This window comes from Parasteatoda tepidariorum, chromosome 6 (assembly GCF_982258835.1).
Source record: "Parasteatoda tepidariorum strain Cologne lab strain chromosome 6, Ptep-v5.0, whole genome shotgun sequence".
Lineage (NCBI taxonomy): Eukaryota > Metazoa > Arthropoda > Arachnida > Araneae > Theridiidae > Parasteatoda > Parasteatoda tepidariorum.
The window spans coordinates 105,959,258-105,986,898 of NC_141760.1; the positions used below are offsets into that span (position 1 = coordinate 105,959,258).

The 27,641-nt window shown below is 28.7% G+C and overlaps 1 protein-coding gene across 2 annotated transcripts in view; it reads right to left on the minus strand.

Moving 5' to 3' along the window:
• The window catches only part of LOC107449960 (neuroglian), a 56,751-nt gene that overhangs the window by 21,497 nt on the left and 7,613 nt on the right, over positions 1–27,641 (minus strand). For both annotated transcript variants that reach the window (XM_016065653.4, XM_087166350.1), the window contains exons 3-15: positions 26,683–26,870; positions 24,963–25,116; positions 21,454–21,611; positions 18,686–18,785; positions 17,193–17,380; positions 16,443–16,574; positions 14,123–14,272; positions 13,022–13,173; positions 11,957–12,077; positions 10,711–10,992; positions 10,050–10,237; positions 9,442–9,621; positions 1,976–2,213 (exon numbers count right to left, since the gene is read on the minus strand). In XM_016065653.4, coding sequence (XP_015921139.1) covers positions 1,976–2,213; positions 9,442–9,621; positions 10,050–10,237; positions 10,711–10,992; positions 11,957–12,077; positions 13,022–13,173; positions 14,123–14,272; positions 16,443–16,574; positions 17,193–17,380; positions 18,686–18,785; positions 21,454–21,611; positions 24,963–25,116; positions 26,683–26,870 — 2,231 coding nt within the window. The remainder of the gene's footprint in view (positions 1–1,975; positions 2,214–9,441; positions 9,622–10,049; positions 10,238–10,710; positions 10,993–11,956; positions 12,078–13,021; positions 13,174–14,122; positions 14,273–16,442; positions 16,575–17,192; positions 17,381–18,685; positions 18,786–21,453; positions 21,612–24,962; positions 25,117–26,682; positions 26,871–27,641) is intronic.

Below are 27,641 nucleotides of genomic sequence, written 5' to 3' on the forward strand. Positions count from 1 at the left end.
ACTGTATGAAGTGGGTAAAGGTTACAAACTGGCTTCACTTAAGAATTTGTTAGGTTCATTATTTGTTACTAACATTATGTGCAATGCGCTAAATATATATATATATATATATATATATACATATATGGACCACCTTAATAATTTTTTATCTGGTGATCAGATTTTCGCGTTTCAGGATTTAATCTTAATCGCTCGAGGGGGTTGCCTCAAATATGCTAATTAATAAGTGCAAACGATATTTTAAGTTACGAAATCAGACACAAAGACATACTTTCTCTGAATAAAAATATCTCTTTTTTTAAGACTTGATTTGGATTTTTGGTAGCCGCAATCTGAAAAATATAGTCCCAATAGTTTGGTCAGGAGAGCGCTCCAAAGTTTTGACCTTTGAATGTTAATTTTGCTTTTTGTGTATTTCACTATATCTCCAGAACTTTATAAGCGAATCGAAAAAATTTCTACACAAGTGTAAAAAAATTTTTTCCAAAGATAGTTTCTGAAAAAAATAAGTTTAAGTAAATATTTATTATTTCATTTAAGAATTATCGCAAAAATGTTGTATTGTAAGGTGTATAATTTTTCCATCATTTTAAGGAATGTAATTTTATTTAGCAAAATACAAAATTCGTTGAATAGTTCATGAGAAATCGAATTTCAAAAAAGTCAGATACTTAAAATTTGATTTCTCCGGAACTTTCCAACCAATTTTGCTCTAACTTTATATTTTGCTATATAAAAATACAGTCTTTAAAATGATGCAAAAAAATAGCATACCTTACAATTCAATTTTTTTCCGACCATTCTTAAAAATACTTACTAAAAGTTTTTTTTTGCATGGAATTTTCTTCGGAAAATTGAATTTTATAATTAGGTGCAAAACTTTTTCAGTTAGGTTAAAAGTTCTCGAGATGTACACAAAAAGTAAAATTAACATCAAGGGGTTTAAACTTTAGACAGCTCTCCTGACCAAACTATTGGGACATTAGTACCCAGATTGCAACCACCCCCTATATTTTGGGGGTTAGAAATCTGAATCCGTTGAAATATTGGCATGTTTATTCAGAGGAAGTATATTTTCAAGTCTGATTTCATAACTTTAAATATCGTCTGTACTTATTTTTTAGCATATTTGAGGTCACCACCCTTGAACCATTAAAAAAGAGTCCTAGAAAGAGAAGATCCGATCATTAAATCAAAAGTTACTCAGGGTGGTCCCCCCTTTTTTTGCACAATGTACATTGTGATCATTAAATAAATTTTTCGAAGTAAAAAAAAAAACTTCATTCCATAAATATGATTTGAAGATTTTTGAAACCATGAGGTCAGAAATTAGTCTTTCAATTTGTAAATCTATAGCACAACAATAATGAAATATAATGACAATAATGAAATAAGCATTTGTAACTTAAAAGAGAAAAAGCTGTTTATCCTCAATAAATTTAATTTTTTTTATGCATAAATTTCTATTATTATATAACTATTTTAACACTACAAGAATGCAGTGGTTAATGTAGACTTTCTGTTAATGAACCTATTTCGGGAAATTGTGAAAAATTTAATCATAATTAAGAGATTTTTTGTAAAATAAGGATTTATCTTAGTGCAAAAAACATAAAACTCTATTTTTAATGGAGTTATAATCTTTAAAATTTTGAATTAAAGAGGTCTCAGACTACACTTTTCAAAGGAAGAATTCTATGAAAGGTCAATTTTGAACTCGAAAAATATTGAGAACGTTACATTTTACGATAAAAGCTTACAAGTTTTTATAGTAAAATAATTTTTGAAGGTTCATTTTTACTTTAAAATGATTTGCGAAGTATCGGCCAATGGACCCAAATTTTTTCAAACTACACCCCTGATTTGTGTCCTGTTTTTCCAGCTTTTCAGAATTTCTGACGTAGCTTGACTTTTTCTCGTACCTTGTTATTGTTTTGAAAACAAGCTTTTCACTAGTACTATGAAAGGGAGTTACCATCTTCTCCAGAATAACCAATAACTTCCGTTGCAGCCGTGTGCGCTTGCCCTTTGCTATTGTGAGCTTCTACTTTGATGCGATAGGGCTTGAACGTTGGCTGCGTGGGGATGATGTAGCTATTCTGTTCCCAATCTGGGATCTCTACAGATTGCCACTGGGCGTTGGGTATGTCTTCACGTTTCCAAAATACTTTATAGAAGAAGCCTGGGGCATTCTGCTCAATCATTGGCATTTTCTAGATTGGGCAAAAACACCAGAATTAGTTTGTTTAATTATAATGTAATGCATAGTAAATCAATCAACATACAAAAGTCATGCCTGCTATTTTCAGGGATAATAGCCCTAACCTTAAATGAAATATTTTTTTAAAAAAATAGTACTTAAATAAATTATATAAAAATGCAATAAATTAACATCTATCCTTTTTAAAACTTGAAATTAAATCTGGCATTTTAACCCTTGGAGCACAAGTTGTGACTTTTTCGAAACTTTCAGTTGCAAGTTTTCCTGCATCAAAAATCTGGTTTTTGTTATGTTTAACCCTTTCGCGACGCAAAGCGCGCTTACCGCTTGCTGGCAGAGTTTAGTGCGTTGTGGAAAATGCCCAGCAAGCATAATGAAAAAGTCATCTTTTAACTAATCATAAATTTTATTAAGCAAGAAAAATCATAACTTAACTGAAACATCATAAAGGAAAACAAACCTCTCCATAACATGAGGTAACAAATTCATTAGCATACAGTCATGAAAATCAAACGAAACAAAAAACTCCAAATCCAATCTTGATTTGTTATATATATACAAAATAACACTTGCATAATGAGGGTACTTACACATTCAAAATTAATACTATGCAAATTCTGTCTTCGAATTATTTTTAAATGTTCGAACTCCCTCCTTCAGAGGTTTTTCGAACTCGTGATCTCTGACTCTTACTCGAACCTTGTTCATTGAAATTCATTGTCTGACATGCGGCCCCATCGAACATTTCAAAATAAATTCCTTTAATTTTATTTAATTCAGTCTTAGTTAAAGCCTTAGTCAAAAAATCAGCCAAATTACTTTTACTTTTAATATACTTAATTTCGAATTTTCCCTCATTAAGCAAATTTCTCACAAAATGAAATCTTATATCAATATGCTTCGCCTTTAAATTTTCAACATTATTTTTACAATAATAAATTGCAGATTGATTGTCACAATACAAAACAGGTTTTTCAATTTTTGATATTATGTTTAACTCATTACATATGTTTGTAAACCATAAAAGTTCTTTAACCGTGTCGGTTAATGCTATAAATTCTGATTCCATGCTACTTAATGCAATACATTTTTGTTTGCTACATTTCCAACTAAAAGGAATACCTGCTAAGCATATCAAATAACCTGATGTAGAAAATCTGTTTGTTAAATGACAACCCCAATTTGCATCTGAATAAGCTATCAAAGAAGAATTATTAAGATTTGATAAACAAAGTTTATGTTCTTTAGTATTTATTACATAATTCATTAAATCTACAACTACAGTCCAATGTTGGTAATTATAGCAATTCGAGAATTGTGACATAACATTCACAGCATATGAAATATCTGGTCTGCTACGATTTGCTATAAAAGATAAGCACCCTATCAATGTACGATAAGGAAATTTCTTCATTATTTTATTTTCAACAATTTCATTTACTTTATTTGGCAATTTAAAACCTACTTTAATTGGTAACGTAACATGAGTTTTAGGTAATTCATTAAATCGTTTACATAATTTTTCAATATAAGTTTTTTTATGTAAATACAAATTACCGTTTTTGTTCTCAAAGTTAACACCTAACAAATATTTGACTTTTCCTAAATTTTGAATATCAAGTTTACTCTTAATCAATTCAATAGTTTCATCTAAAATAGTTTTAGTCTTACAAAATAACACCATGTCATCAACGTATACTAATAAAATAATATTATTCATTTTATATACACAATTACAACATTTGAATTTTTCGAAACCAATCGATTTTAATATAGCATCTAACTCAGCATTCCATTCTCTACCTGATTGTTTAAGTCCATATATCGACTTTTTAAGTAAATATACTTTATTCATTTCACCTTCAATTTCAAAACCTGGAGGTTGCTTCATATAAATTACCTCACTAAGATTTCCATACAAATATGCAGCTTTCACATCTAGCTGTGCATATTTCCAACATAACATAGACACAAGAATAATAAATAGTAATCTAATAACAGAAAAATTCACAACTGGTGAAAATACATCAAGAAAGTCAACACCATACTGTTGTCTAAAACCTTGTGCTACAAGTCTAGCTTTGTATTGTTTAACATTATTGTTTTCATCTCTTTTTACTGCATAAACCCACCTATTTCCTATTACTTTAGCATTGGGAGGTTTATCAACTATTTCCCATACCTTTCTTTCGTTCATAATATTTAACTCTTTTTCCATTGCCTTATTCCACTGATTTCTTTCTGGTAGTTTTTGTGCATCAGAAAAGTTTTTCGGTATTTCTGCATTATATACCTCACCTTCAAATATATCACTTATTTGATTATCTACAAAAGAATTAGATGGCGAATATTCACTTTCGCTATCAGTGTCACTATGAGAAGAAGTTAAATTTTGAGTTTTACTTAAAGCTTTAAAATTAAATTTAGAATGATCATACTCAATTTGGTTTTTATCGCAATATTCTTTAGCTTGGTTGTTTGATCTCAATCTAGTTTTATCGCCTAGAGGGTAATAGTAAACATCTATTCTGCTACTTTTATTACGCGGTCTCTCAACTCTAGTCCATTCTGTTATTTTTAAAGGTTTTAATTTTAAATCTTGAGATTTAGCATGAACCTTATCTATTTCATTTTCATTGTTATCATCAAAATTTATGCCTGAATTCAGATTTATAAATAAAAAGTTTTCATTACTAGGTTTACCAAATAGTGTTTTAACTCCGTTTTTACTTTCATCAATTTTTACGTGTATAGTTTCTATAGTTTTCCTCTCTTTAGGCAAGTAAATTCTATAACCTTTAGTATTGACTGCATATCCAGTTACAATTCCTACTTTTGCATTTGGTTGTAGTTTGTTTCTCTGAACTTTAGGGATATGAGCATACGCTAAAGATCCAAATACTTTGAAATGTTTAACTGACGGTTTATAACCATAGAAAATTTCAAACGGTGTTTTACCTTCCAGTAGTTTGTGTTCACTACGATTCTTTACGTGAACAAAACAATGCAGTGCTTCTGCCCAAAATCTACCTTTTAAACCAATATCGGCTAACATTTAGCGTATTCCCTCTCCAGCTACTCTGTTATAAGATTCGGCTACCCCATTTTGTTCTGGAGTGTATACTGAAGTTCTCTCCATACGTATACCTAATTCATTAAGAAAATCTTGAAATTTTACATTACAAAATTCCATGCCGTTATCACATCTTACGGATTTAAGTTTAACATTTAACTGCCTTTCATATTTTGCTAAATACAGTTTAAAGCAATTAAAAACTTCATGTTTATGTTTTATAGTAAAAATTTCAACATAACGAGAAAAATTATCTATTACAGATACGAAATATTCAGCTCCGCCAACTGAATTTACAGGACTTTTACCCCAAACATCCATATGTACTTTCTCTAATACACTTTTAGTCATTATACCGTGATTTACTTTAAAACTAGTTCTAGTTGATTTAGTTATTTTACAAGTATTACAAGAATCAAATTTACCACACAAATTATCTAAACCATTCACAAAATTGTTTTGACTCATATGATTTAACATTCCAATATTTAAGTGGCAAAATCGTCTATGAACCAATTCCCTACCTAGACCTGTACTTAATGCTAATTCTTTAGTTACTACCACTTTTTCAACATAGCCTTTAAGTATATACAACTTATCAATTCTAGGTACAGTAAATAAATAATTATGGTTTTTACCAAGTACAGTCATTTTGTTGTTGCCCCATTTTACAGTAATCCCTGCTAAATCCATATTCGAACCGCTTATTAAATTTCTACGCATATTGGGTGCAAAATATACATTTTCTAATTTTATGGGAACAAATTTATCTCTATCTTTAACATTAAAATGTATATCACCAATACCAAAAATGTCAGACTTACTATTTTTATCTCCAACAAGTACTTGACTAGGATTCAAAGTCTTGAAGTTACTAAAGTAGTCTCTTTGTGTACAGAAGTGAGCTGTGCTGGCAGTGTCGATCAGGAATTCAACAAACTGCTTGTCTTTCCTTTGGCGAATTTCAGCATCTCTTATCGTAGTCAAATCACTGTAAAAAGTTTCCTTGGAATCTCGAGTTTTAGAATTCCGTTTCGTGGTTTTCTTCTTCAGGAAACATCTTTCCGCACTATGTCCTTTCTTATTGCAGTAGGAACACATAATTGTTGTTGTTGTATCATTGCCCAGGACGCGACCACTGCTTTTATTTCCATTCAACTTCCGATAGGCTTGCTTTCTAGTAGATGAAGTAGTATAAGCATCGGCGACTATGTCCTCTCCTCTGTCTTTCTGCTTTTGTTGTATCCTTCCAGATTCGATTAGGAGCTCCTTTTCAACATTAGAAATCGAAAAATCTTTATCTTCTAGTCGATAAAGCATTTGAACTAAGTTGTCATAATCTGCTGGCAATCTTCTAATTAATTGGAAACATGTGAGCTTTTCTGGCATTTCAAAACCTGCGTCATGAATCTGTTTCCTTTTTTCATTTACTAACTTGCAGAAAATGCCATTAGTCTCCTTCTCTGGATCAAACTTCAATTCAAAGAATTCATCAATAAGTCCGGCTAACCGTGCTCGGGAGGTAGGTTCAAAGTTTTCCTTCAAAATAGTCCACGCTGTCTTTCCGTCCTCTGTGTCTGCTATCAGCGGTTGAAACTGCTCATCAATTCCTTGGAATATAGTAGAGTAACTTCTAGCTTTTCGCATTTCATAAGAGCGTAAGTCTCTGTCTGTTGCATCAGTTGGTAATGGCTTCTCTGTACCACCAACAAATTCCCAAGAGCCTTTATCGATGAGTAATACTTTCATATTTATTTTCCAACTACTGTAATTGAAACTGTTTAGCTTTGTAAATCCCAATATGGAACTGCTGTCACTTTCGGTCATCTTCAGTCTGTCTACACGGCCCCAGTAGCTTTATAATAAACTTGCTTCTAAAGACGACAAAAGCTTAACTAAGCTGGGCAGGCATGGCCCATAACCTTGCTGGCAGAGTTTAGTGCGTTGTGGAAAATGCCCAGCAAGCATAATGAAAAAGTCATCTTTTAACTAATCATAAATTTTATTAAGCAAGAAAAATCATAACTTAACTGAAACATCATAAAGGAAAACAAACCTCTCCATAACATGAGGTAACAAATTCATTAACATACAGTCATGAAAATCAAACGAAACAAAAAACTCCAAATCCAATCTTGATTTGTTATATATATACAAAATAACACTTGCATAATGAGGGTACTTACACATTCAAAATTAATACTATGCAAATTCTGTCTTCGAATTATTTTTAAATGTTCGAACTCCCTCCTTCAGAGGTTTTTCGAACTCGTGATCTCTGACTCTTACTCGAACCTTGTTCATTGAAATTCATTGTCTGACACCGCTGAGGCCAGCAGTCTCTCTAGCGTATGTCTCCCCAGGGCTGGAGGGTTTTTTGATGTTACGCCTAATTCCATGAAATTACCGGAATATCAGCGCGTTGCTTAATATTGTTCTGTAGAGTATTTAAGTGACATATGCCTTATATATATTTCTAAGGATACTTTATTTACTTAAGTTATTTCTTGTTTAAATGTAATATAAATATTAATAAGTTTAAATATTTTGCATAATTTCCTTTTTTTCCAGCTCAGTTAAAAATTTTCGACGCTTCGACATTCTAACGGTAAAAAGAAAAAAAATTCAAGCCTACAAGATCTAATTATCCACTAAAAACTAATCCGAAAATCGAAAGTAGCGAGAGAAAAAAAAAACTCCCTTACTTACTGTAAATAAATACCACGTGCTAATTTAAAGAGCCCTCATAAAACATTCCCCCCCCACTCCTTCCCCTAAAAACCACGTGAATGTACTTTCATCTTGAGTAGAAGGTCAAATCTACATGTATCTGAAACCATATGGACTTACAATGCCATCTTTTGGAAGAAATTTCATTTTTTAAAACGTTCCGAAACGCTGGCACAAATAAGTGACGGTCGGGGGTGAACGAGAAAACTCTCTGACACGCGGGTGTGTCGGCGGGGAAGTGAGCGCGTTTCTTGCTGGCACATATATGTGACAGTCCGCTGGAAAGGGTTAATGGGAAAGTAGTAAATGGCAAGAAATTTTAGCTATTTTCACTTAGCGCTTAGAGGATTAATAATACTCAAATACTGCCATATTGTCCAAGCATTTAAAAAAAAAAAAAAAAAAAAAAAAAAAACATTTTCTTAAAAAAAAAATAGAAGAGGAGAATTAACTATAAGAATAAGAAAAATCATTTTGAAAAAATTCATACCCAGAAACAGCATATTTAAAAAATCTGTATAGATATACTGATAGAAAAGAAATGACAATAGTAGTACAAAAAAAATTATAATAATAATAATATAATGTTTTATATGACAGCAATAACACAGCCTTGTACCATAATGCTTAATAAGGTCATTTTAAAAAATAAGACGAATGTATGATGAGGCACTAAGTGATAACTTAAAATATCAATATTATTATCATAAATTTATATTTATTTTTATTCATAATCGAACTACAAATAATTTTTAACATAATTTTATTGTATTTCGCTTATTATATTCTTTGTGAGTAACATTACACAAAAGCTTTCCGCTTGGAAGGCTAATAATAATGAAATACTGCCAGATCGTCCATGCATAAAAAAAAATAAAAAATACATTTTTTCCTTTAAAAAAAAAGGGAAAATTAACTATAGAAGAATAAGAAAAAGCAGTTTTAAAAAATTCATACTCAGAAACAATATATTTATAAAATCTGAGTAGATACAATGTGAAGAAAAAGAGATGATAATATTAAAAAAAAATGAAACAATATAATGTTTCATGTGACAGCAATAACACAGCTTTTTACCTGAATCTTTAAAAAGACCACTTTAAAAAATAAGTTGATTGAACTTAAAATTTCCATGTTAAATCATAAATTTATATTTACTTTTTATTTATAACAGAACTTAAAAAAAATTTTAAAGTAATTTTATTGTATTTCCTTTCTTATAGCCTTTGTGAGTAACAATACACAAAAGCCGCTAACTTTAAAATTAACCGAGCAATTTCGTACCAGTTTACGATCGTCGTAATGCGATCTTAAGTTAAGTGTTTAATAAAGTCATATGACAATATCAGAATATGAATTGTACCAATAATAAGCTGTTAATTGCCATATTGCTTGATAAAAAATGATTTTTACTCACTGTCCACTGGATGACTAGATTATCTTTCTGTGTTCCTTTGCCAATAACATTATCTGGATTCTTATAGGGAACATCTTCTGGTGTTTCACAAACACTGGAATGACCACTGGGTTCACTGGGCCCTATCTTGTTTCTTGCAATGACTCGAAAAGTATAATTTGCCCAAGGTGTCATAGAAACCTTAAGAAACAAAATAATATTCATATAAATACACAACTACCATATTTTAGAACAAAAATAAAGACATTTCAATATAAAAATAGTTTCTTTGGGGGGAAATAAGAGATTTATCAATATTTTTAAATACATAAATGATGCATAAACAATTGAAAAATGAATTTTCAATTATAACTGTTACTTGCTTTGATTTAAAAGGTAAAAGTTAACACCAATTGTTAACAGTTAGTAATAAGAACACACACACTCATAAAAACACACATTAGACAACACACACACTCATAAAAACACACATTAGACAACACACACACTCTTAAAAATGTTTTGCTGTAATGCTGAGAAGGAGAAAAAAAAAGGAGAAAAATCATTTCAAGAGTTTTTTTTCCTCCTGCTAAAAAAATAATTCATAAAGATCTAGTGAGTATACTTACTTTAAAACGAGTATCTGGGGCAGGAATATTAACAAAAGCATCTTCCCATGTGTCAGGTGTGAAGCTAGTATTATACTGGATAGTGTAACTTTGGATGGGGGCTCTGCGATCACCATTGGGTTGCCACTCCACCAGGGCAGTTAAACCTTCACATTGAACACGCACTATCTTCGGTGGATTAGGTGTGTCTAAAATAAAGCAATATTAGAACCCATTGTATTAGGTACGTCTAAATTAATGCAGTATCAGACTATGAATGAATTAGAAAAAAATAATCTAAATTGAGATAAATGTCAGAACGAACAAATCTATCAATCAGGGGAAAATAGGACACAAAGTGAAAAACCCTATGTGCAAAAACTCGATAACAAGATATAAATTTATATACTATTCATATTTAATATCATGTTTTTTTATCATCAATTTTATATACTATTTATATTTAAATAATTTTTCGAAGATTTATAATTAAATTACCTACCAATAAAACTATTGTAGAACTAATAAACCTACCAATAACACTATTGCAGAAACTAATTTAAGACAAAACTTAGTTCTTACAAGAATTGCGACACTGGATTTTAAAATCACATGAATATGAATTGCGATATTGGATTTTCAAAACGCAAAAAAACAAAGGCAAAAGAAGATAATAATATACCTTGAACAGTCAAAGTAGCTGTAGCTTCATCTTGATCCAGTTCTGATTTCGCAACACAAGTATAAACTCCAGAATCAGACTCAACAGTTTTTGTGATAGTAAGTGAATTGTCAGCAGATTGAACAATGCGTGTGTCCAAATCAGAATTGATAGGCTGTCCGTTGAAAAGCCACACAATGTTCAACTGCAGGCTGGGATCTGCGTCAGCATCGCAACGGAAGGTAGCAGATTTACTTGCCGCAACTTCAAAGTTTTCTGGTGGAACGTTTATTTTCGTTTTTTCTAAAAAATAGTTCATAATATTTAGAAAATATATTAGCATTAGATATTGAACATTACCATAATACAAAATATGCATGGAAATAACAGTTTTTCAGGGGAGATTGCTTTAAGATTTTATTCTTCTATAAATACTGATTATTCTTTTTCTATAAATACTTATTAACTCTTTATAAAAATCTTTAAAACCGAGCATAATAAAGTCTCACACATCAACATTCTTTCAAACACAAATGACAAAGTGAGATTGATAATTGACCCTAACTGTTTTTATTAATATGTTGCTAATACTGATATATTTTTACAATAAATTTCCCAACTTAAAATTTCACTTTAAGTCACATAGCTCATTTTATTAGCTACCTCAAAACGTCATTATATTCATTTTAAACTTTATATTCATTTTAAACTTTAATATTTTTTTTATCCAAAATATAACATTTTTAATTTATATGTTCATTAAGTTTGACTATAACTAAACAACTAATTTGTTGATGAACCCTAAGTTCACTAGTATGAAAATTCTGTAATTATTGAATATACAACTAAATAAATTAAAAATTTTTGAAAAAACTACTTTCATCAACTTACTAGATTTGATTTCCTCTTCTAAAATTAGTAAATAAGTATAGGACCCTCAATTCACCCTTAATAAATTTCCTAACACAAAAATTTAGTTTCTTCTTCCTCATAACCTTATTTAAGAGATTAAAAAATACTGAAACTCTGAATTGGGTAGAATATATATAATAAAATACTTCAATGACTTTTGTAAAATTTGTGGATGGTCCCCAACATGTTTTTAACATACTAAAATTTTTCCAACTTCAGAATTGTAATTAAGTCTTAAAATGGAAATCTGGCATTAAAATATTAAATTCCACAGATCTGCAAATAAATATACCGTTTGCATCCCTAGGAGCTGCAAATGATCAATTAGTTATGTTTTGAGTTATAAGAAATTTACTTTTAACTTCCAAACGTCCTGAAGCTGCATCGGTACCAAATTTATTGGTAGCCAAACAGTTGTATTCCCCTTCATCTTGAGGTCGGACATCAGTTATTTCTAAATCCCCATTTTGTTGAACCTATTTAACAAAACAAAAAGCTGTTAAATTAAGGTATCTATTTTTGGAATCTAAAATATTTAAATACTCAAGTTATACTTGAATAATAAGAATATAGGAAAAGAAATTTAAAATACACATTTAATAAAAAAAATTCAGGTCTAAAAAAACATTACAAAAATGATGATAAATATTAATATTTTCTTAAATTTTATTTGAACAAAATAAACAAACTTAACAACTACTATTAATACTAAAACATAACAACTCCTGTTTACTGAGCTAATCTGAGATTTTTTTATTGAAAGAGCAAAACATGCCACAAGGGAGAAAAAAAAGTCTTGTAGCGAATTATCAAAAAGAAACTGGATGATTAGAGATTATCAAAAAAATACATAAGTTCATAAAAAAAATTTTTTAGAACTTCCAATATCTAGGATGATTGTAAAACTATTTTAGACACTATTTCTACCTATTTACACTAGAAATAATTAACAAGTTTGATCTCAGAACTTGTTAATTGCCTCAGTAGCTCAATAATTGTGTGTTGCAGTAGCTCAATAATTCTAGCCAAAGTTATTAAGGAATTTTTTTCCTCTCTCTTTCGTTTTCTCAAAGGCTATCTGAAGTTGCATTTTTCACTAACAAATTTGTGTTTAAAAAAAATAGTTATCGCATGTGAACAAGAGCTTAGGAAGAAGAAAAGAGGGGGTTGATAAGGGCAGTATAAATGTTTTGGTAAAAAAATTTCACTTGAGTAATGAAATTTAAATGAACGGAAGTCCGAGAAAATTTTATCGGAATATAAATTATTGATTCGCGGGTTTCGGCAAATCAATGGTCTTGAGATTCGCAGAATTCTGCGAATTAAAGGAAGAATCACGTGCCTGATTAAACAAGGATTAACCTTATAAAAATCTTTAAACCTAATACACTAATTATATAAAAAATAACAAAATGCTTACTTGAAATCTATCTCCTTTTAAATCTTGTTTGCCCTTCTGCCATTTAATCACAGGATTTGGAGCGCCAAAAACTCTGCATCGCAAAATCACCATCGAGGAAACAACTGCACTTGTGACGAGTTCAGGTCGCTCAGTAATGGTAGGAGGCAAAGCTAAGGAAATAAAGGTTTTAATCGTTTTCACTAAATTTTCTTTATTTTTCAAACTTAGTCATTTTGAAAAAAATTAAATAAAAGGTAAAATAAGAAATAATACTAGCGAGTTAGTTTTAGTAAGTAGGTTTAAAAATAATGAAAATTGTTAAAATTTATTTCGAAAATTGAAATATTATAACATAAATATTCAGCTCAGGATCATAAATTTTAAAATAAAAATTTAACAACACTGATTTTTTTTAATTAAAAATATAATGTACGAATATTCAATGCTTTAAAATTCATTTCCTTTTTAAAATAATTTTATATAATTAACATAGCTGTCAACATGGATAGGAAAAATTCCAGTAGATTTTATGAAATAACATAAATTTTATGATAATTGTTGCATAATGTACTAGATATTTTACACATAGGGAATTTTAGGGACTTTTAAAGTCATCAAAATAGAAAAACTGCAATGTTTTGCAGATATGATTGACATTAAACATACTTGTTGACTCATAATTTTAAATATTAATAAGCACTTAATTCATCAAAGATAATTAAGAGATTTTTTAAATTAATTTAAAAAAGAGAGTTCTGAATGAAAACAAACTGAACATTTTAAAACAAAAAAAGTTTTCAACTGATTTCTATAAATGACATTCGCTTCATTATGCATTAGTAATACTTATTTAAATATTCAAGCAAGTAATAATATGTACAAAAATTCTATTTCAATAGGAATTTTTTCAGGAAACTTAACTCAATTTTAGGGAATTTTCTAAAATGTACAAAAACTAAGAGAACCTTAATTAAACCAGGAGAAACTGGCAAAATCCAGTAGTCCAGAAAAGTTAGCAGCTATGAATTAACTTTTACAACAAAGAGAAAATCAGTATTTTATGGTGCATATAAATACAAATTAATGTAATTAAAAAGTAGAGTAAGATATAAAACATACCAAGAACATTAAGGTAAAAATCCCTAAAAGCATAGCCATGGTTGTTAGATGCATTGCACTGAAATACAGCTGTGTCAGTTTTTCTAAGCCCTTCAATTGTAAGAACATTAGCACTAGAATCTAGTCGCCTCCTGGGATTGCTTTTGGCTTCTGCAGAAAAAAAAAAAAAAATTTTTTTTGAATGACAAACATCAAATAACTCTGACTGAATTAGGATAAAATTATTGGAATTGAACTAAAGAAAAAAATTACAGGGGCAATTGTGACACAACGTGAAATAACCTGAAAATTTTACGCGCAAAAAATCGATATCAATTGATATACTATTCATGTTTCATATTTAACATAATCTTTTTTAACTAACATTTATAATTAAATTACATACTAATGAAAAATATCTCACCTCTATAGTAACTAGTTCAAGAAAAAACTTACTTCTTACAGGAGTCGCGACATTTAAAAATCTTGTGAATAAGAATTGCGTCATTGAATTTTAAAATAGCTGAATATGAATCACGATATTGGATTTTAAAAACGCATAAATACAAACTGCAATATTGAATTTTAAATATGTGTAAATATGAATCAAGATGCATAATTTTTAGATAGCTTTAATACGAATCATCATGCGTAGTTTTTAAATCGCTTATAAATACGAAAATCGATCATTGAGAGGACAAACGCATGAATACAAATCGCGATATTGGATTTTAAAAACTCATGATTACAAATCACAACATTTGGTTTTTAAAGCATGTGAATAAGGAATGGCTATGCACGATTTTCAATCTTGAAAATACAAATTGCATGAATAAGAATCGCGACATTAACAGTTACAGGCGCAGTTTCTAACATTCATCATGGCAAAAATTCGACAAACCAAAAGAATCAAATTGGCAAGAAGAATCACATGTTTATACGTCACGTTAACTGAATTTAATATAAGTTTCAACGTTACAACGGATTATAAGGTTTTGATTTGAGGAAGTCTGATATTCGCAGAAAACTCACATGCCCGGCTTCTAGTTTTTAAAGCCAGATGAACAATATGAATAAACCCAGAATTCAGGGATACGCCCGGAATACAATCACCTCTGAAATAATTTAAAAGTTAAAATAGAAAAAATATACATACATTATTGAATGATCGAAAATACTTAATATGCTTACAAAACAAATCATTATATTTTTATTAGTAAAAATTTATAACAAAACAAGGTGCTAATTTAAAAGTAATATCTTATCAGTCTTAATGCAGAAGCTTTTTTTTAAGTAAAAATCTCAATTGAAAAGATAATTTTGAATAATAATTTATTATTTTTTAGTAAATCATGTAAAGAATAAAGTGGCTGATGCCTATTAATGCCAGTTCTGAGAACATTCAATTTTATAAAAATTCTGATTTTACAAACTGGAATATATAAACTTAGGGGCGGGGGGGGGGGGGGAATATTTCAATGTCTTTAGAAAAAATGCTTTCAAGTTATACAAATACACCAAAAGTTAAATTGATTTTCTTTTAATCTTTAAGGATCTTACATTTGACATTTCAATTAAACATGAATTGCTTTTTTAATTTACAGAGCGGTTTTAAAATATTAGCATATTTGTTACATTAGCAAAATTTAAAATTAAAGATTCAACATGCTGTAAAAGTTTATCCAAGTTTTTTACACTACCAATATTTCCTTTTCTTTGTAGTAAATTACATTTTAAAATATCAAGTGCTTTTCTGACTTCTGTTGAAGATGGATTAACTTTATCAAATGAGTGACGATCTTTGACATTGAATGATGATAGGCATTCTATAACTTTTTTTAAAAAAAAATTCATAAACAGTTTTCTTTCCCTGTTTTATATTTATTATCTCTCACCTTTCAATTTCCTAAGAAAATTGAGAAAAAAATGTTTCATTTTTTAAATATATGATCTACAAACATTTGATTTTACAACACAGCAGTCAAGATTTATTACAGGATGGTTTTTAGCCTCTTTCAATATTGTAACAATTGCCAGTCTTCTTACAGATTTAATTTTAAAAAAAATGACTGATTTTATAATTAATCCAGTGTTTTTTCTTTTATTTTTTAGTGGCCGTCATTATAAACATAAAAATTTTTGGAAAACATCAAAACTACGTATTTTGACAGAACAAAAATACAAAATTTGAAATAAGTCAGTAAAATAGTTCTTAAACAACAACAATCAAAAAATAAAACTTTTTACAGGTAAAAGTATTTAGAGAGGGTCAATACACATGTCTTTAATCAGAAATAGTAGACTAATATCTTCCTGATTGCAAAATGTTTATAAAAATTACCTTTTAGAGGTACGCCATTCATAAACCAGTTGACCTCAGGTGCTGGTACCCCACCAGCCACACATTCAAAGGTAACATCTTCACCTTCAGCACCATTTGTATTATTGGGTGAATTAATCCAATAAGGGGCAGCTAAAATAAATAAATTATATCAACTAATACTGTTGAAAAGTACTTTTTAGTTTTAATGGGCATGGACCAATGCAATTATGTAGTAACAGATGCATATCATGTTATACCAATTCAAAAATACAACTTCATGTTTTAAACTTATCACTATAATTCAAATAAATGCTTATGAACAAGTATCATCAACAATATCAAAAAACAAATTTTCTTTGCTTTGGCACAGAAAATGTTTAATAAATTTAAAACTAGAAAATATATAAAATGATGAGAGCAATATGTTGTGATAAAAGTGATATTGATAAAAACACAGGGTTGCCACTGGAATCTGGAAAAAAAATTCCCAGTGTGTTCCCTGTATATATAATACACAAGATATTAGAAGGAAACATAATTACAGTGCTCTTGTACGAGCTATATTGGGCTAACTATACAGATTTTAATTGCTGGAAAATCAAAAAATAATCAAAAAATAAAATAGAAAAAAAATGGGAGAGAATGATAATTGACAAAATTGCCAATAGGCCAAAGAAAATGATGACTAGTGTTAGAAAATTTAAAACTGTACATAAAAAATAGTGTATACTCATAATAACATATAACAATATACTCATTATAACATACATTGAACAGTAACTGCCATTGAGGATGAAAGAGGAGTGCCAACTCCATTACTTGCAGTGCACTCGTAAGTGCCTTCATCTTGAAAATCAGTTTTTTTTATTTTTAGAGTTTTCCCAAAGTGATCATAAACAACACGGTCGCGTGGAAGACTACGTCCTTTTTTAGTCCAAACAATTTCTGGAACAGGGCTAAAAAGGAAGATTTTATTTAAAACCACAATGTGCATACGATTCCAAAATATTCAAATATATTATATATTCAAATGATCGATTGAATGTGAGAAAAGCAATTACAATTATGTACTGTTTATAATAAAGGCTCTCAAAAAAAAAATTTAAAAATGTGACTTGTTTTGATATATTCACTCAATAATAAGAATTGATATACCTCATAGCAAAAAATAATTCAACATATAAAACTTAATGCATATTCAGCAAACTAATTCAAAAATAAAAAATTAGAATAAATAAAGACAAAATTTTCCTTAATTTTTTTGGAATTTTTATGCTTTAACAAATTAACAAAGAATGTTATTCAGAAATTTTTAAAACTTACTTAGTAAGTATCTAAAAATTATTTAGAATAACTTTGTCACTAAAATATCTAATTAATTTTGAAATTTAACAATTATTAGGCCTCCAGACTCTTAATTTTCAATACATTAATCCAGCGAAACATATATTTTTTGGTGCATAAGTCAAATTTAAATCCAAATTGAAATGTAAGTAAGCTTGTCTTCCTTTTCTTTTCCAGCTTTACTGCTCTTGGTAGGCTTTGAATTTCTCTACAATAAATTTAAATGTCACTCTCTCTCTCTCTCTCTCCAGATTCTATTTCCAGTGTTTTTTTTTTTTTTTTCTTCCTTAACCTGATCTAGCCATCTTAGCTGTGGCCTACCTTTTTTCCGTTCATTCTTCATCCACTGTATTCTTTTAGCTTTGATAAATCTTATATTTTGTCAATTTTTTTACACCCGTTATTTTCATTAAATGGCTCCATAAATTATTCTATGTTTAAAATTTTTTCATATTTTTGTTGGGTAAAACTCAGATTTCAAATCCATATGTTACAATTGCATTCTTAAGGTTTTATATGATATTCACCAGTTAAATATTTGAACTCAAATATTTAATTTTTCTTGGAGCATATTAAATGATTTATAGCTTAAAAAAATTACTGAGTTTGTAAGATGGATAAAAAAATTAAGAAAAGTATAGCAATTATTACACAATCAAAACTTCTATTTAATAAAAACAAAACTTCTCAGAATAACTCATAAAAGCTTAGAGTTGGTATTATTGATTTTAAAAATCTAAAAACCTCTCAACTCCAACTTTAATTTAATAGTAATAGTCAATTTATACTTCGAATCAACCTACTTATAGGAAAATACTGTTATACTTATTACAAGAAAACAGTGATACAGATTTTAAAAAATTCTTTAGCATAAATAAAATTATTACACAAATAAGTTGTAAACGAAAGATACATACGTTCCTCCAAATATACATCGAAGTTCCAATGTCTGGCCCCTCAATGCAACGATATTTGGGGGTGGAACATACATCTGAGTGGGAGGTCTGGTTTCTGGAACTGAAGGAAAAAAGTCAGCAACAATCCTTAAGAGCATACAGCGGAAGAAAATTTTTGATGCAAATTCTCTTTTTCCTTCATTTATAATTTAAAATTTAAAGTGTAGAAAAAGTGAGTTCAGACAAACCTAGAGTAAGCCATGAAGTTTCAAATGCTGAAAAGAAATTTTTAAAATATACAAATGAAAATAAACTATGAGATGATAGCTTACGATTACGCAACAGGGAATTTCTCTTCTAATAATTTATTTGCTTTTTAATATTTTGATGTATTTTTTAAGCAATTGAAACTTCATGACTTACTCTAGATTTGCCTGAACTTACTTTTTCTTTCCTTTAAATTAGTAATGAAGGAGAAAGAGAATTTTCGGACAAAAACTTTCTTCTGCAGTATGGCGTCCTTTTAATGTAAATTTTTAAAATATACAAATGAAAATAAACTATGAGATGATAGCTTACGATTACGCAACAGGGAATTTCTCTTCTAATAATTTATTTGCTTTTTAATATTTTGATGTATTTTTTAAGCAATTGAAACTTCATGACTTACTCTAGATTTGCCTGAACTTACTTTTTCTTTCCTTTAAATTAGTAATGAAGGAGAAAGAGAATTTTCCGACAAAAACTTTCTTCTGCAGTATGGCGTCCTTTTAATGTAAATTTTTAAAATATACAAATGAAAATAAACTATGAGATGATAGCTTACGATTACGCAACAGGGAATTTCTCTTCTAATAATTTATTTGCTTTTTAATATTTTGATGTATTTTTTAAGCAATTGAAACTTCATGACTTACTCTAGATTTGCCTGAACTTACTTTTTCTTTCCTTTAAATTAGTAATGAAGGAGAAAGAGAATTTTCCGACAAAAACTTTCTTCTGCAGTATGGCGTCCTTTTAATGTAAATTTTTAAAATATACAAATGAAAATAAACTATGAGATGATAGCTTACGATTACGCAACAGGGAATTTCTCTTCTAATAATTTATTTGCTTTTTAATATTTTGATGTATTTTTTAAGCAATTGAAACTTCATGACTTACTCTAGATTTGCCTGAACTTACTTTTTCTTTCCTTTAAATTAGTAATGAAGGAGAAAGAGAATTTTCCGACAAAAACTTTCTTCTGCAGTATGGCGTCCTTTTAATGTAAATTTTTAAAATATACAAATGAAAATAAACTATGAGATGATAGCTTACGATTACGCAACAGGGAATTTCTCTTCTAATAATTTATTTGCTTTTTAATATTTTGATGTATTTTTTAAGCAATTGAAACTTCATGACTTACTCTAGATTTGCCTGAACTTACTTTTTCTTTCCTTTAAATTAGTAATGAAGGAGAAAGAGAATTTTCCAACAAAAACTTTCTTCTGCAGTATGGCGTCCTTTTAATGTAAATTTTTAAAATATACAAATGAAAATAAACTATGAGATGATAGCTTACGATTACGCAACAGGGAATTTCTCTTCTAATAATTTATTTGCTTTTTAATATTTTGATGTATTTTTTAAGCAATTGAAACTTCATGACTTACTCTAGATTTGCCTGAACTTACTTTTTCTTTCCTTTAAATTAGTAATGAAGGAGAAAGAGAATTTTCCGACAAAAACTTTCTTCTGCAGTATGGCGTCCTTTTGATGTAAATTTTTAAAATATACAAATGAAAATAAACTATGAGATGATAGCTTACGATTACGCAACAGGGAATTTCTCTTCTAATAATTTATTTGCTTTTTAATATTTTGATGTATTTTTTAAGCAATTGAAACTTCATGACTTACTCTAGATTTGCCTGAACTTACTTTTTCTTTCCTTTAAATTAGTAATGAAGGAGAAAGAGAATTTTCCGACAAAAACTTTCTTCTGCAGTATGGCGTCCTTTTAATGTAAATTTTTAAAATATACAAATGAAAATAAACTATGAGATGATAGCTTACGATTACGCAACAGGGAATTTCTCTTCTAATAATTTATTTGCTTTTTAATATTTTGATGAATTTTTTTAGCAATTGAAACTTCATGACTTACTCTAGATTTGCCTGAACTTACTTTTTCTTTCCTTTAAATTAGTAATGAAGGAGAAAGAGAATTTTCCGACAAAAACTTTCTTCTGCAGTATGGCGTCCTTTTAATGTAAATTTTTAAAATATACAAATGAAAATAAACTATGAGATGATAGCTTACGATTACGCAACAGGAAATTTCTCTTCTAATAATTTATTTGCTTTTTAATATTTTGATGTATTTTTTAAGCAATTGAAACTTCATGACTTACTCTAGATTTGCCTGAACTTACTTTTTCTTTCCTTTAAATTAGTAATGAAGGAGAAAGAGAATTTTCCGACAAAAACTTTCTTCTGCAGTATGGCGTCCTTTTAATGTAAATTTTTAAAATATACAAATGAAAATAAACTATGAGATGATAGCTTACGATTACACAATAGGGAATTTCTCTTCTAATATTTTATTTGCTTTTTAATATTTTGATGCATTTTTTTAGCAATTGAAACTTCACGACTTACTCTAGATTTGCCTGAACTTACTTTTTCTTTCTTTTAAATTAGTAATGAAGGAGAAAGAGAATTTTGCAACAAAAACTTTCTTCCGCAGTACGGCGTCCTTTTAATATAAATTCATGCAGAAAATTTTGAAGTAACTTAGTTACCTGCTGGCTCTACATGAAGCAGAATTTTATTCCCTAATTTATATTCATTACGGAAGAGTGATGTAGCACTGCAAGCGTATCTAGCATCATCTAATGCATCTGCATAAGTAACATTAGAAAAGTGCAGGTTGCCATCTGGATCCACAGTAATTCGAGAACTAAACAAAAAAATAAATAAAATTAATAAAGAACAATATGCAAGTAATTTAAACCTTTAAAGTAGAACAAAAACATAATAGACTAAAGTGGAAAGTCCAGTATTTGAAATCAACAAAAGTTGTCTAAAATCCAGAAAGTAGATTACATTTTTTGGGGGATAAGAGGTCTTTAAGATAAATGAAGATCTAAACATGAAGATCTAAAAAATTATTAAAATTAATTTTTATGTGTTTTTTTAATTGGTTTTAGAAAAGCATTTAATTAATCAAAAAAATTTTATCACCATAAAAAGAATGTCACAGTTAAAACAAAACAAAAAAGGAAAATAAGAAGAAGATCAGTTTTATTTTCCCTTTCATCAATTAAGATACATTTTTTTTCTACTTGATGTGAAACATCAGCACTGCAAATTTACTGTTGACATTAAAAAACAAGTTTCATATTTAAAAAATTAATAAATCCTAATCTTAAAAAAAAATTGAAAGGAAACAGAATCAAAAAGATTTTTTAATAATAACATTTTAATTTTAAACTAAACACTCATTATCAAATATCTAGTCTCATTAATAATCACAACTTATTCCGCTCGTTAAAATAAGTTTTCTTAACAGATCTTATATTTTCAATTATCTTTTACAGGGTATCTGCTACATTTTAGATTTTCAAATTCATGACTTTCCATGACTAATTCCTAGAATTTTTCCTGACTTAGCGAAGTTACTATTTTCTCCGTCAAAAACACAACAAGAAATATAAAAAAGCACTATAATAGCATAAATTGAAATGATACGTATAACCAAAGCTGTTATACTCTGCATCTTCATATTTAAAGATTTTAAAGTTAAAAAAAACAGAGTAAAAAAAAAAAAGTTGAAGCAATAAAATAACTGAAAAAATACAAAAGCAAATAATTTTCTTCTGCAGAATTATATTCTAAAGATACTTTTCTTGTTCATACGAAAAGAAAAATACTCCTGATTTTTCTGTTCTCATTTCGGAATATAAAAATTTCGCCAATGACTGGCTTGCTTCAGATAGAATTTTAAATTGATAAAATAAAAAATAAATATTAACAAAAAGTCTGAAATTACAGAAGTTTAAAAGATAATTCGCTCTAAAAATGTTTTTTCTTTCATACACCATAACTTTCAAAGAGCATGATAAAAATATTTTATATTTTAATAAAATATGACAGTGAGTGGGGATTTTATTACAGATTCAGAACACCATGAAATGGGGGGGGCAGTTGTTTTTAAATTCCATTTTAAAAGTTGAATTTTTCAGCAACCTAAATCCATGACTTTCCATGATTTTCTTAAAATAATAGTTAAAATCATGACATTTCATGACAAATTTTGTTCAATCCCAAAATTCATGACTTACCAGGTACGTGGATACCCTGCTTTTAAGTGTGATCTTTAAAAAACATAAAAGTAATAAAAAAAGTTTTTTCTAGTGCAAAAGACTTTGCTAAAGATGAGGGCCTAAAAAATGAAATCTGTTTTTTTATAGAAAAGAGATATTTTGATTGTTAAGAAATGTCCAGACATCAATAACAAAAAAACAAAAAAAAAAAAAAATAGCATACAGTACAAAAGAAGTAGACACACTAATAGATTTCAAAAAATATTAACTTTAAAACTATTGCACAGCGTATAGATAAAATATTTGCGATAAATAGAATTTTACGGATTTTATGATCAGCAAAAAGAAATAAAAGACAAAAACTAAATTTAACTATTAACCAAAAATTTAAATTAACTGCAATGTTTTCTGTTTGTCATTTTCTTTCATTATGTTTATTATAAATTTCATTTAATAATTATGAATATTAATGGATAATTTGTTTTAGATAGTTCCAAATTAAACATAAATTAATAAATAATAATTATGGATTTTTTTAGGAACTATCTCAATTTTAAGAAATCTTTTTGAAATACACTAAGAGCAAGAGAAATCAGAGAATTCTGATAATCGACTAAAAAACCTAGAGTATATTAGGGTAGGCTGAAAAAGTAGACGCACTTCATATTTTTTAACAACAATGCAAAAAAGGTTATTAGCTACTGTCATTAATAAAGTTTAATTCGACTCAAAATTTAAATAATTAAAAATATGTCCCATAATTTTGTTGATTGGATAAGATAGCAAATATAGATAATCCAAAGTTCATTTAAAACATTGTTTATTAAAAATACATTGCAATACAATAAAGTACTATAATAACAGCCCAGCAAACAGGAATACCATTGGTTCCAATCACTTGTATTCAAAAAAGCAAATTATTTGATTACAAGGGAAGTGCATTAGTCCATCTTAAATGGGGTATGTTTTCAATAAAATTTACTTAGAAATGAAATGTAACAGTTAATATAAGATTGTGAATAAATAAACTAATTTTAATGATGAATAAGCAATCAGATTTAGAATTGTAAGTTTTAGTATCATAAAATACATTTGGCAGCTTAAATTTTATAAACCATTAAAATCACAATTCAAAAGGAAAACGAAGAGTGCAATTAAGGAATATTGAGCTTATATGAGTGCTATTTAGCTGAAATCTGTTTTGACACACATTTAAGTAAACATTTCTCCACTTTTTACCATCCTATATTCTAAAATTTGCATGACTAGGAGAAGTAAAACCTCCCCCTAATTTATTTTATAACAGCAAACAAAGTTTGATTAATTCTTATAATACTTTGATACCTTTTTGGAGCAGGAAATGCGTAAGAAGTTTCTATTGAAATGACCACGTATTGTATTTGCATGTTTTTATCAGAAAAACGAAATTTCTTTTTCTTTTTAAGTATCTTTTTTATACAATAAGTGATGACTTTAAATGAGGAAATTTGACACAGTTTTCAAACAAAATTACATTAAATTGAATTAATTTAAGCAAGTTACACCATTATATGATATGCAATTAAGTGGGGAGGACTGTAATACTATCAACCATTTCACTTCAAAAGCTTACGTTTTAAAACTTTATCACTATTAACTCCTTGATTGCCATAATTAATTCAACTCTATTTTATACATCAAGATTAGTAATTTGTTTCAATGCAGCATACTATTAATGCAGCTCTTAAAAGTAATAAAAAATTTTGAAACATAATTAAAGCATGATAAATTACAAGTTAATTTCATTTATCTAAAATAACTAAACTTGTATCTTTATTTTTGAAAATACATGCATGAGCATTAATTCTTCGATAAATCTTAAGAAGGCACAGTTAGACACAGAATATGAAAATTCCTTTCTTTCAAAATTAAAAACAAAACTTTTAGCATCCATCACTAAGAAAAATTATCTAAAAAAATTTATGTAATAAAAACAAACATCTTACTCGTTTATGCTGTGCAAAGCACCACTATTAGCTTGGATGATCCAAAATATTGTTGGTTTAGGATAACCGGGTGGAGGTTTACAATTAATGGTTAAAGGTTCTCCTTCAACAACATATTCTTCTTTGCTTTCTTCATCAGCAAATGAATTTAGTTCTATAAAAAATAGATTTAGATTATATTTGCCGAATAACAAAATATCATAAACAAACAAATAATAAATTTTTGACACAACACTTAAAAATATTCAAATTTCTCTTGATGTGCAGTATGCAAAAAAAAAAAAAAAAAAAAATCTAATGATTGGATTTTTGTGCACTAGAACTCAAACTTAATGGTTGACTGGGGACCTCAAATATGGTCGCTCAGGGGATAGAGGGTACGTCTTCCAATGAGATGAACTGTGTTCGAATCCCAGCGATAGCTGGTAGATACCTGGCTCCCTTCAACCACAGTGCTAATGCAAAATATCCTCACCACTGGTAGACGGATCAGGGGTTAGAGTCCCCTGGTCATCAGGCTAACCGTGGGAGGTTTTCCTCACCACACAAAGCAAATGCGGGTTAGTTCCATCAAAAAGTCCTCCACGAAGGCAAAATTTCGCCGAATACTTGATCCGGGAGTTTTCTTGTCTTCTAGAATGGGTTCAAAATTACAAGGCTACGGAGTTGAATATTGGTAATCCCAAAATTGGGTAGGCTGTTCAACAACGAATATAAAACATATATACATTAACCGCAGTGGCTCAGGCGATAGAGCATTTGTCTTCCAATGAGGTGAACCAGGTTCGAATCCCAGCAATTCGAATCGAATCCTGCACCCGGATCGCACCAACCACAGTGCTGATGTAAAATATCCTCAGTGGTAGAGGGATCATGGGTTAGAGTTCCCTTGCCGCCAAACTAACCGTCGGAGGTTTTCATGGTTTTCCTCTCCATATAACCCAAATGTGGTTTAGTTCTATCAAGAAGTCCTTCATGGAGACAAATTTCTCTCAATACTTGATACAGGAGTTCACTCATCTCCTGGATTTGGTTCAAAATTACAAGGCTATGGAGTTGAACATTAGTACTAGTCATAAACCGAACATTGGGTTGTCTGTTCAATGACGATTATAAAATAAAATTGATTGTGCAGACATCATTTTCAGTTATGAAATCAGACACAAAAACATATTTTCTCTGAATAAACATATCTTTTTTTCAAAGGATTTAGTTTCCCTACATTCAAAATGTAAGGAGTAACTGCAATCTGGGAAATATGGTCCCCAATGATTTGGTTAGGAGAACAGTCCAAAGTTTGGACCCTTAATGTTAATTTTATTTTTGGCATATTTTGCTGCTATCCTGAGCACTTTTCAAGTGAATTTAAAAATTTTTGGACAAAATTATAAAATTAATTTACCCAATGATAATTTTATGCAAAAAAATAACTCTTAATAATCATTTATTTTATTTAAAAATAGATTTAAAAAAAAGTTTTACAAATTTTTACATTCAACTCATATAACATTCAATTAACATCATAACATTCAATTAACTCATTTAGCATTCAACACATTTCTTACAGAAAGTATAAGCAGCAATTTTTGCATGAAAACACTTATTTTAGTATAGTTTAATGAATTAACTTCGAAATTTTTTAAACAAAAGATAGAATAATAGAAAAATATTACTGAAAACCAAAAAAACTAGATTTTTTTTTAAAAAGTAAAACATATACCAGATTTCCTTAGATGAACTGCATTAGTAACAGCAGTGCCATGTACATTTTTAGCATAGCACTGATAGATCCCTTCATCTGAATCAATAGGCTTATTGACTTCTAGAGTTCCCTTTTTATGTTGTTGAATGATTCTATTGGGTTCTTCTGTCCAATCAAACTCTCTTCCATCTTTTGTCCAAGAATATCTGTAATAAATAAAATAGATATAACAATAAAATACCAACAACAAATAATAACACCTCCCACCATCAATTTAGAAGCTACTTGTGGCACTTGACTGGCCCCTTGCCTCTTAACCAAAAATTAACTATAAAAACTATGTTACTAAAAAAAGAAAATTAATTTCAATAAATTTTGAAAAACACTGAAATTAAAACACTAAAATTCCAAAATTTAAAGACACATATCAAAGTCTCAAAAGTTAAAAATTTTTCAACATTTCTGTTTTGTAAAAACATAATAAATTACACTCAAAACATATGTAGTCTAAGAATTTGATTAAAAAATTCAAGTATAAATTATTCTCTAAAAAATAATAATGCTAAAAATCTGTCATTATTTAATTTTCTTAAAAACTAAGTGTAAATAAAGAATAGTAAAATATCGTGCACCCTTACTCATTCTTATTAACTTAATAGCAAGAAGAAGAAAAATTATTTTGCTAAAAGACAATGTGTTTTTGAATTTATTCAGAAATTTAAAAAAAAAAAAAAAAAAAAATCTAAATTATCAGTGAGATTGCAATTTTGTGCCATAAAAAAAATTTATTGTTACATGTTGTATTAAACATTTTAAGTGAAGCTTTTATATACTTCAAATTATTTTATTTGGAACATATGCTTCAAATTATTTAATTTGTTGAACTTGGAAAAATTTTGGAGAGTTCATTCTTATGTGGAACCATTTATGTATGGATATTTCTTATTCATACATAAATGGCTTTATGCTATTGCTTA